We start from the raw sequence: 11,943 nt of genomic DNA, 5'->3' as shown, positions 1-11,943 counted from the left end.
ACACATGCATGCCTTAGATTGTTTCTCTTGCGTTGCTGCTTGTTCTCGATCGATCGATCGATCGACCTGATTGCTTGCATTTTGTCCTCCGATCCTGTTCTTAGCTTGCATGCATATGGATCGTCAGAGTGTTTTACGTACCTGCTGCTGGCTCGATCACATCTGCTTTGATTAAATTGCTCTATCGAGGAGCAAGATAGATCATGGTGGGCTGCTTTGCGTGCTTCAAGCCAGCCGGTGAGGAGGAGGAGGCGCCGTCGCCGTCGCCGTCGAGGAGGCGCGGTCGTAGCCTGCGGTTGTCCTGCTCGTCCGGCCGCAACCAACAAGCCGGCGGTAAGTACATATATATAGTAAGCAGCGACCGTGGATCGCATGACGAATTAATATATGATGTAACATCATGGTGGCTGCTGACGGCAGGCGACACAGCGGCGGCGAGCATCATCGCCGATCGGCGGAGCAGCAGCAGCAGGGCGCGCGCCTTCACCTACGGCGAGCTCGCGGCGGCCACGGACAACTTCCGGGCGGAGTGCCTGCTGGGGGAGGGCGGGTTCGGGCGCGTATACCGCGGCCGGCTGGAGAGCGGGCAGGTGGTGGCGGTGAAGCAGCTGGACCGCGAGGGCGCGCAGGGCAACCGCGAGTTCGTGGTGGAGGTGCTGATGCTGAGCCTGCTGCACCACCCCAACCTGGTGAACCTGGTGGGCTACTGCGCCGACGGCGAGCAGCGGCTGCTGGTGTACGAGTACATGGCTCTGGGGTCGCTGGCGGACCACCTGCTGCTCCCCGCCGGCGGCGAGCAGGACGAGCCGCAGCGGGCGCTGAGCTGGGAGACGCGCATGCGCGTGGCGCTGGGCGCCGCCCGGGGCCTCGAGTACCTGCACGAGACGGCCAACCCGCCCGTGATCTACCGCGACCTCAAGTCCTCCAACGTCCTCCTCGACGACGCCCTCTGCCCCAAGCTCTCCGACTTCGGGCTCGCCAAGCTGGGGCCCGTCGGCGACCGCTCCCCGCGCGTGATGGGCACCTACGGCTACTGCGCCCCCGAGTACGTGCGCGCCGGCAACCTCACGGTGAAGACCGACGTGTACAGCTTCGGCGTGCTGCTGCTGGAGCTCGTCACCGGGCGGCGCGCCGTCGACTCCTCCAGGCCCCCCGCGGAGCAGCTGCTGGTGGCCTGGGCCAGGCCCATGCTCCGGGACGGCAAGAGGTACCGCGAGCTCGCCGACCCGCTCCTGCGAGGGGACTTCCCGGAGAGGGACCTCAAGCAGGCCGTGGCCGTGGCCGCCATGTGCCTGCAGGACGAGGCGTCCGCTCGCCCGCTCATGAGCGACGCGGCCGTCACGCTGGAGTACCTCGCCGAGGCGGCGGCCTCATTGGCGGCACCAGCAGCAAGCAGCAGCAGCAGCTAGCTTCTCCACCAGTAGATATGATGATCGTATCGATCGTATATATAGTGGGTAGAGAGGTAGTAGATTAGGTAGAACGGAGAGGATGGGTTGGATTGCTTGGATCACACATGACATGCATGCTCTGCTCCTGAATATAATTCTGATGCAACAATTCACGATCGATGAGCGAGATATATAGATACTACCCCGGGCTTTGAGAGCAAACGCGTTCTAGCTAGCTATATCATCATACATAGGTACATACATACATATATATACGCGCGTGCACGCGCGCGCACACACATATATATATATATATATATATATATATATATATGACAATTTTTATCTACACTCGCTCGTAGTTACTCTCACTATCAGTATACCACCATGCGTGTGTCCACGTACTTATTTATCGTTTTGAGTATGTTCGTATACTAATTCTAAGATACTTTAGAGGGATATGTACGAAAAAATTTCAAAAGTATCCCTATTTTTTAAATATATCATGATTATATATTAGTACTAGTATATAAAAACGAGTATGTCCATAAACTCCATGTATGGTCACATACTTAAAGTATATACCATCACAGATGATTTAATATGATCATATACACCTCGTACGTAACTTTAGTTGGGTCAGATACGCCCTACTTCATCATGAGATACACATGTAGGAGCCAGTTACAAGCGCGTGTAAAACAGATTTTTCCTATATATATATACATACATACGGCAACGCTATTCTACACCCACCTTCTATTACTAGCAAAAATAATTATCAAAATACTGAACTAAATTTATCAAATTACTGAACAATATTTGGTAATACCTCGCCGATTACTAAATTACTGAAAATATGTTCACTAATTCTGCTCAATTTAGCTTTCGGTGTAGAATATATATACCCACGTGCTATTCTACACCTTAGGTGTAGCTATACCTAACTAATTACTGAATAATTTTTCAATAATAACTATTCCGCGCGATTACTGAACACCATTTTACTAAACGTGATTCAGTAATTCGGCAATTTAATTTAGTAATTTCATGTAGAATAAACGCTACACCTCTGCACCTAAGGTGTAGGTGTAGAATAGTATTATCGTGTATATATATAGATATAGATAGATAGATATATTCTTTGAGACTATATATAGGTCTAGGATTTCTTCGTCGACCATTAATTTATCCGTCTAGAGACACCTCCAACCAATTTGGGAGTATAAATACCTCCGCTGGTGGCTTTGAGCACCAAATCATAGAGGGAAAAAGGAGGGAGGGGAGGACGAGAAGATGAGGAGGGAAGAAGGGGTTGGAACCACTTAGAACTGACCAAAGCTGCACACGTGCGTGCACTCTATCTCCATCATTTCCAGATCATCTCCATTCTCCAATGAGGGTTATGGGAGACCTCCCTGCACTGCACTCAGGCATGTAGGTGAGCACATGCAACTTCTGTTTCCCCAATAAGGAGCAACTGATACGTTGGACAAGAAGCGTAGAGCCTTCATCTGGTCAAGTGCAGATAAGATCACCGGTGCACCATAGGAGTATCTTGTTACCTGGCTGAGAGTAGGCACCCCAAAAGAAAATGGAGGTCTGGGTGTCTGTGATCTAGGATTACGGAACCAATGCCTTTATCTCAAGGTTCTATACACACCGGCTCTACACCACTGATGATTCCACCTTGGCAACGAACTGGTCTCGCAAAACTATCAACCTAGCTAGTTACCCTGAAAGGACCAATAATGGCGGAAGGTCTGCACTGGGAGTCGCTCGGATTGCTTCTTTCCTTTTACCCCAGAGTAATAGCTGGGGATGGCCGCTGTACAAGCTTGGCCTCATGTGTGAATGGAGATCATCAATGGACTATGGTCGAGATCCGTCGCCTGATGAACTCCTCTGATCTAAAATTTCAGCCGTCTGCTGGATAGGATCACGATCACCGTGTGATGTATAGGCTCATGCTCCTCATCAGCTCTTGCAACAACAGGTCACCATGCATGAGATGCTACCGACCGAGTTTTACCAGGTCGAATATACATCGCTTGCATTGGTCTGCACGGCCACATGCACTGCCGGAATTTTTTAGGGCAAAGGCCACACTGCCGTTAATCACGCACAAAAGAGTAATTATATTCCAAACACATATGCATACTTCAACCCGGGGAGCTACAACTTAGAGTCTGTTTGGATGGGCTAAAGTCCCTCTGTCCTGTACTATAAGACATTTTAGAGTCTTTTTAGAAATTTTAAGATATATTAAGACAGCTAAGAGACAAAAAAATAATTTTATTTAATATTTATCCAAAAATCTTAGATTGCCTTACATTGCAGTACAAATTTTAAACCCTTCAATATCTTATATTTCATGATGGAGGGAGTATTAGCAATCATATTCGATGCTAAAGTTTTTAAGTCTTGGCTAAAGTTTAGCCTACCCTATTAGCACTTCTGTTTGGATAAACTAGTATTAAAGCTTAGCACTTTTGGATAGGAAAAAGTCCTTTTTAACTCCCAGAACTTTGGGACAAATCCGCGTTTCCTCCCTAGATAATGAAACCGTTCGCTTGGACTCCTCGGACTCACGATACCGGACACGTAACCTCTCTAGCTGGTTTCTCTCATTTTCTTTTATGTTTATTTTGGCTGAATCTTTGAAAAATCATAATGAATCACAAAAAAAATCATAAATAGAAAATCTAATTCTGTTGGACTCCACATGAGTAGATCTATGCAGTGAACATATGATTTGATATAATTTAGTAAAAAAAATTTATTGTACTTTTAGATATATACTTTTTTATAATTAATTCATAGCCATAGTTTCCATAGTCCAATTATGGTAAATTTTTGTGGTGGGCTAATAATTATATTCTTGATCTGTAGTAAAAATTTCATGCTCATTGAATCATGTATGCTTGAGAAACTGAAGAGTCTCTGATATAGCTTGGAATTTAGTTGCTCAAGCATACATAATCTAATGAGTATTTACAGTTCAAGCATATAATGATTAGACCACCATAAAAGTTTCACGCGAAAACTGTAGCTATTAATTATATAAAAATATATATCTAAAAGTACAACAAATTTTTTACTAAATTATATTATATTATATGTTTACTGCATAGATCTACTCATGTGGAGTCCAATAAAATTGAATTTTATATTTTATAATTTTTTTGATTTACTATAATTTTCCAAAGATTCGGGCAAAATAAACATGAAAGAAAAAGAAATAAACCACTAAGAGAAACCAGCTATGAGGTCATGTGTCTGGTATTGTGAGTTGATTTCATTATTTAAGGAGGAAATACGAATTCATCCTAAAGTTAAAGGAGGTAAAAAGAACTTTTTCTTTTGAATATTAGCACTTGGATCCAAACACCCCGAGTGCAGCGAAGGCACGCCGTATCTTTAGCTTTGTCCAGCTGAAAATGCTTCTCCATCCCAAAAGAAAAATTACATTGGACGACCACAATAAGCTACTTTACTTACCAAGCATGCATGCGCGTCACCAAGCAATCAAAAAGAAGCCTGCCGGGGGCCCCCGCCCGGCCCCCATTGCCTCTTTCTTAACCCAGATCCTGATCGATCCCAGCTGCATTCCTTAATGATTAAGAATCAATTAATCCCGCGATTGCAGGTAGAATAAAGGATTGCATGCATGCATGTTTTCAGAACTCATGCATGTATGCAGTGCAGCCCAGCAGACTGAAAACATGGAACTAACAATGATACGTGCATGCATATATGTATACAAAACTAGTAACTAAAGTGAGATTTTGGTTAATTAGGAAAAGCTGCCTTACTAGATCGATTTCCAGCTCACATGCACACACAGCAGAGCTAGGCCCGGGGTTCACGCCACCCGAAAAAGCACTAAAGAAAAGCATATGTGAGGCCAGCAACAACTAGCTTAGCTAGCTAGCTATATACTAGGATCTATCGAGCAGCAGCAGCAAGTAGCTAAGGTATTGCCAGCATATACTGGTAGTAGCAGTAGTTAGCTAGCATTGAGAGAGAGAGAGAGGGAGAGAAATCGAGAGAGAGAGAGAGAGGAGGAAGAAGCAGCAGCGGCAGCAGCTGATGACTATGCACTCACACCCGTACCCACACCGCCTGAGCAACATAGTCATCGGGTACCTCAACCTGGTGATGCTCCTTGCCTCCATCCCCATCATCGGCGCAGGGCTGTGGCTGGCGCACGGCTCGGCGGCGACATGCGAATCCGCGCTGCAGGCGCCGCTCCTGGCCATCGGATTCATCGTCCTCCTCGTCTCCCTTGCCGGCTTCATCGGCGCCTGCTACCATGTGACATGGGCGCTGTGGCTGTACCTCCTGGCCATGCTGCTGCTCGTCGTCGCCCTGCTGGGGATCACCGTCTTCGGCATGGCCGTCACGGCGGGGGGCGGCGGCAGGCAAGTGCCTGGCAGGCCCTACCAGGAGTTCCGGATCAGAGATTACTCGGCCTGGCTGCAGAAGCGCGCCCAGGTCGACCGCTACTGGCGGCCGGCGCTGGCATGCGTGGTCGGGTCCGGAGCGTGCCCCAGGATCGCGGCCTGGACGCCCATGGATTACCTGCAGCATAGCCTGACGCCAATACAGTCGGGATGCTGCAAGCCACCCACATCCTGCACGTACAACCAAGCCGGCGTGCCCGTGGAGGCGCAGGACGAGGACTGCTACCGGTGGAACAACGCCCCCGGCATCCTGTGCTACCAGTGCGACTCGTGCAAGGCCGGAGTGCTGGAGCAGGTGCGGCGAGACTGGCACAACATCACCATCCTCAACGTCATGGTCCTCGTTGCGCTCATCGCCATCTACTCGTGTGGCTGCTGTGCTTTCCGCAATGCCCGGCGTGCCGAGTACCCGTATGGGGTGAACCGCATGTCAAAGATGAATCCACGATGGGATTACTTCTGGTATTTAGTATTATATCTTATTACTTTCACTTAATTTGATTAAGTTGACATATTATATATATAATTTGCTTAATAAGAACATGCATGAATGAATTAATGAGCATTTAATTTCGATCTTGTTGGTGCAGGTCAAGGTGGTGGAATGGCCAAAGAGAGCAGCTGTATTAGGGAGGGTATCATATCTAGTGATAGGCTGATAGTATATATGGTTGAGCGTTGAGGTTTCAGATCAGCGAGTTTTTTTTTCTTAATGCATGTACCGTTTGGATCCAAGTGCTAATGGATGAAAGTGCTAAATTTTAGCATTAGCTCATCCAAACAGGAGTACTAACGGTGGGCTAAATTTTAGCCAAGACTTAAAAACTTTAGCATGTGCATACGTGCTAATATGCGCTAAAGTTTAGCACTCAACTTTAACTCCTCCAAACAGATCCTGTATCGCACATTCCTATGACTGAATTCTATATTTTACTGTATAGTATGACTGAATTCTACTGTATGGCTGATCTTTATTTGGTCGGCGGAACGAAGCAAGTGAAAGAACCTGCAGATGGCAGTCTCATGTGAATAAAGGGAAGATCTATGCACATTCACCCCCCACCACATTTCTACCTATAATTTGTGTGCTTTTACTTTTGCTCTTGTTGTTTGCACTAATTACTTAACAATCTAGCTAATTGCATCGGTCCCCAGCTACGCTATCCCCGATCGAATATCCGATCCGCCCCGCCAATTGAATTTTGTTTTAGCTAGCCTGAGCTTCTTGCAAGGTACTCGACGGCGGCGGCGGCGAGCTCGGCCGGTGCTCAGGCGCGATGCATACAAAAGAATTGAGCTCGACGGCCGCGATGGTGTCCAGCACCCTGTATGGCTCTTCTTACATTGTTAGGATTCACCGTGCAAAGGCCTGCGTGGCACAGCGAGACAGCTGAAGCAGAGAGGCATGCAGCTGGCGATGAGGTTCAGAGCAATGTCCCGCCGGCCTTTGTTCGTCGATTTTTAATCAAATTCCATCTCCAAAATACTTTGAACCCATACAGACTTTTGAAAGTGGTGTATGGAGCTACATATCCTACACACAGTGGCGGATCCTGCAGGCCCCGCCTACCGGCTGCAGTCTCCATTTTTTTTCAAGAAACAGAAGGGGACAGAATCCCCTACTGGATATATATATACACACACTCGCATACATATATATATATATATATATATATATATAATAAAAGAATAAGAGTTCAAGAGTACAAAGACAACCACAAAAAGAAGAACGAAAAGCCTAAAACGAGAACCACTAAGCTAGAAACCATCTAAACGAGATTAGCAGCGTAGTGCCAGCCAAACTTTCATCTCATCAATCTTGGTCCGTTTTACTCTGTGGAAGAAAAGCTTAAATTCATTGCAGAAATTTCTTTTGCAATCTTGTATTGTTGAATGTAGTTGAATATCCGATCGTTCCTAGTGGTCCAGATGCTCCACGCCATCAGTACCATGATTTCTAATGCGAAAGGGACGTTCAATCTTCTTTTAATTCTTCTGAATATCTTTAGCATTGGTCGGGTGGAGACGTTGATCACTCCAATTGATCCCCAGCAGGCATTTGCAAAGTTACATCTAAGTGTACTGAATGTCGGTGTTTAACCTCTAAGCCCACCGAGGGATATCTTTAAGGTGGTAGAGTGTAGGTGGGGTGTCGCCGAGATCAGAAACTCGAAGGTGCAAGGAACATAAGATTTAGATAGGTTCGGGCCACTAAGAGCGTAATACCCTACGTCCTGTGTGGTGGTTCGTATTTCCATAGGTATTAATTATTGTGTCTCGGGGGTCTCTGCCCGCCCTTATATAGTATGGGGGATGGCGTTATATGAAAATTGTAGTCAGATACGAGCTTAGGAGTCCTACTCGAGTGCTACTTGGGTAGTTTTCTTCTATTCCGACTAGTCCTACTACGGTACGAGTAGTTACAACTGATGTAGAGCATGAGTCACATCTCATCCCTTATCCTAAAATATGTACGCCGTGTACGTAGTCCTGCCCGGGTTTTCAATCTCTGTAGAATACAGAGGTCACAGGTGACTGACTCTAGATCCATTCCTTTTCCCTGAAGAATATTCAAAGCCTCCATTGGAACAAGGGGGAGCTTAGGGCTAATTGATGACTGGTTTAGGAGATAAACATCGACAAACTTTGGAGGGAACACAGTTTCAAGTTCAAACGTTGTCCACCTAATTAGGTCTCAAAACTTGTGAATCCTAGAACTTGACTTACTCCGGTCCAGCTAATTTCACCATAACGTGTTGTCCAACATGTAGACTGAGTTTCTGTAAGGTCCTTATACAAAATTTTGATTAAACCAGGCCTGAATATATAGTCACCAGGCCACAGTTCCAAGACTTAGATTTTGCAGCTTAAATGTAGAATTAAGCATATTCGGCTTTGCTAGCCAGCTGAGCTTAATGTAGAATCCAGCATAACCGGCTTGCTGACTGGCTATTATAAACCCTGTCCCATCCACAGCTTGAACTTGATTATCTCCAAAAATTGAAGTAAATGATTCAAAGTTCATCTTTTATGTTCAATGTTTGTGAAGTATATATGCAGGATGTAATCTAAAAAAACCCGTCGTCATCTCTCTAAAAAAATGACTGGTCTGCCCCCCACGACGCCCCCAAGGGGTGACTCGGGTGGGTCCGAGCCCCGCCGCCGCCATCGCCCCCTCATCCCCACCGGCACCTCGCCGCTGCCGGAGCAGCCGCCGAAAGTCCAGGCGGGTGCCGGGATGGCGGCGACGAGGCTCCTTCCTCCCCCTCCCCCTTCCCCGGTCATGTGGTCTGGATGGATCTGAATCTCGCCATTGCCCACCATTGTTGCGCTGTTTGCCGCCACCGCCGCCCTCCTGGCATCACTGAGCTGCGTCGGAGTAGCGCTGGGCAGCCGCATGATCGCTAGACGGCGACGGCGGGCCTGTAGCGAGGTGCCCCGGTCCCGGGGGAGGCGGCGTCGGGCGCTGGATCCTGGGCCAGTGGGACCGAATCCGGTCTCGCCGGAGGAGCCGGCATGATGGCGGGATGGGGAAGGCAACGATGGCTCGCTGGTGGAGGTGTCGCTGAGGCTCTCCGCCTTGGAAAGGCGAGCTGACCGGGTGAAAGTGCATCTAGGCCTAATGACCTATTTTGGTGATTTATAACAACCTAAATGTGTATCTAATATTTCAATTGAGAATAATGAGCAGGGGTCAAAGAAACCAAAAAGGAGAAAAGAAGAAGAAACAATTCCGACGATTCGTTAAAATTGGAGAACGGTACCGGTTCAAGAAATGTGGTTCAAGCGAAGATAATTCTTTGTTTTATATTTTCTTGAGTCTAGGTATACCGTACTATCAAGGGGGATGTGCAAAGTGTGTGGTAGAACACAAATAAACCAAATCCGGAACCCATGCCTTGAACAGAAAATTGCAAACCCGAGTGGTCCTGGCGGACAGTCCGCCAGGACACTAAAAACAGCCTAACAGCTAGTTTTTAGTGAGGCTCTATATATATACCCCTTCGACCCCCAACGAAAAATAACCGGTCAAACTGCATAAGCTGAGCCTCAAGCACATTCTAAGCACTCCAAAGCTCCCCAAAGTGAAACCCTAGCTTCCCCACTCCAAATCTTTGGTCTAGGGTTTGATTTGAGCAAGATCCAAGCAAGATTCAAGTTCTTCCCAAGAGATTCACCTCTCTTGGGCATCTCTTGGCTCTCTCCATCGCTTTCCACATCTATTACTCTTGGAGCTTGGCTCCTAGACGGTTAGAGGTGCTCAAGAACAACCAACTCGTGGTGTTGTTGGATTGAGAAGTTTGTATTACCCTTGTTGCTAGTGAAGAGCTCAAGTTTGACCTTTGTGGTTGCTTGAGAGAGGAAAGGGTTGAGAGGAACCCGGTCCTTTGTGGACTCCTCAACGGGGACGTAGAATCCTTGAGTGGATTCGAACCTCGGGTGAAAAATCTTGTGTCTCTTGTGTTTGATTACTTCACTTCATCTCTTGCACATTTGTTATACTTGCTTTTTGTACCTCCGTGTAGTATTCTTGCCCGATCTACTTGTATACCTATCTTGTGCTAGATTGCTTCCGCATTTAGTGTTCCTAACTTGTATTAGAGCATTTCTATTCAAATAGATTTTGTATACAAGTTTTAGTTTTCAATCGGTAACATTTCTTACCCGAGACGTCCTAGCGGACATTGGAAGTGCCCAGCGGACAGTCCCAGCGGACGGTCCGCCAGGCAGCCTCGGACTGAATTCTTGTGTGCAGGTTTTAAGCAACGATCGCCTATTCACCCCCCCTCTAGGCGTACTTTCAAGTGGTATCAGAGCGTGGTTCCTCAAATTTGAGTCTAACAACTCGAGGAGATTATGGCCGGAGAAGATTCACACAAGACTCTTGAGAAGAACAAGGGCAAAGAAGGTGAGATGCACAAGGAAGATGACAACGCCAAGTTCGATATATCCGATTGCTCCAAGAAGAGTGGAGATCACAAGAAAAAGAGTAAGAACAAGAGCAAGAGCAAGAGCAAGAGTAAGAGAATAGTAATTGAGTCATCATCATCCTCAATATCAAGTAGTGATGAAGGGTCCATCTACATCAAGAGAAGAAAGAAGAAGAAATCGGTTACTTCTAACTACTCTCGCACTCCTTTCAACTATGATAACATGAGTTCCAATGACAATTTTCTTTCCGTTTCTCTTGGAAAACCCCCACACTTTGATGGAACTAACTACACTCAGTGGAGAACTAACATGAGATGGCACTTGTTTTCTCTTCACCCTAGTCTTTGGGAGATTGTTTGTGTAGGTATTGAGCAGCCGGATAGCGATGACGAAAGCTTTGGACCAACCATGCGACAATTGTTCCACCGCAATGCTCAAGCCGCAACCATCCTCCTTTCATCCTTGTGTAGAGAGGAATTTGATAAAGTGGATGGATTGCAAAGTGCAAAGGAGATATGGGATACTCTCAAAGTGGCACATGAAGGCACCAAGACCATTCGGAAAGCAAGAATTGAAATGATTGAAGGAGAACTTGGGAGGTTTGCCATGTTGGATGATGAAACCCCCAAGAGATGTACACAAGGCTCAAGAAGATGATCAATCAAGTGAGAAATCTTGGAAGCAAGAAGTGGACTGACCATGAAGTGGTCAAGAGGATGATTAGGGCTTTTTCGGTGAGGAACATAACCTTATGTACCATGATAAGGGAAAGCCCTAACTACAAGAGGATGACACCGGAAGAAGTTCTTGGCAAGATCATCAACCATGAGATGATGGAAAGCGAGGCCAAATATGTCAAGAGCTTGTCCAAGGGAAGCTCAACCTCAAGAGGACAAGACATTGCTCTCAAGGCAAACAAGAAGGAAAAGAACAAGAAAGTTGTCCAAGAGTCCTCATCAAGTGACAATGAGAGCGATAGCTCAAGTCTTGATGATGATGACATGGCTCTTCTCATGAAGAACTTTAACAAATTGATGAGAAACCGCAACTAAAAGAGCAACAAGAGGCATGAGAGCTCCAAGAGAAGGACAAAGAGAAATTGCTACAATTGTGGTAAGAGTGGGCATTTCATTGCAAATTGTCCATATGAGAAG

At 46.6% G+C, this 11,943-nt stretch overlaps 2 protein-coding genes across 2 annotated transcripts; both read left to right on the top strand.

Annotated features, from left to right (window-relative positions):
• Positions 1-203: 203 nt before the first annotated feature.
• Positions 204-1,409, top strand: LOC112895493 (probable serine/threonine-protein kinase PBL25). Its single transcript, XM_025963444.1, has one exon. It carries the CDS (start codon positions 204-206, stop codon positions 1,407-1,409), a length of 1,206 nt encoding a protein of 401 aa, XP_025819229.1.
• Positions 1,410-5,272: 3,863 nt separating this feature from the next.
• On the top strand, positions 5,273-6,908 carry LOC112894699 (tetraspanin-6-like). Its single transcript, XM_025962484.1, has 2 exons — positions 5,273-6,319; positions 6,448-6,908. The coding sequence occupies exons 1-2, from the start codon at positions 5,484-5,486 to the stop codon at positions 6,485-6,487; spliced, it is 876 nt and encodes a 291-aa protein (XP_025818269.1). The 5' UTR covers positions 5,273-5,483; the 3' UTR covers positions 6,488-6,908.
• The last annotated feature ends 5,035 nt before the right edge of the window (positions 6,909-11,943 follow it).

The sequence above is a fragment of the Panicum hallii genome, chromosome 5 (assembly GCF_002211085.1).
Source record: "Panicum hallii strain FIL2 chromosome 5, PHallii_v3.1, whole genome shotgun sequence".
NCBI classification, from domain to species: domain Eukaryota; kingdom Viridiplantae; phylum Streptophyta; class Magnoliopsida; order Poales; family Poaceae; genus Panicum; species Panicum hallii.
The sequence above is the reverse complement of the archived record's forward strand: the minus strand, read 5'-3'. Positions and strand labels throughout refer to the sequence as shown.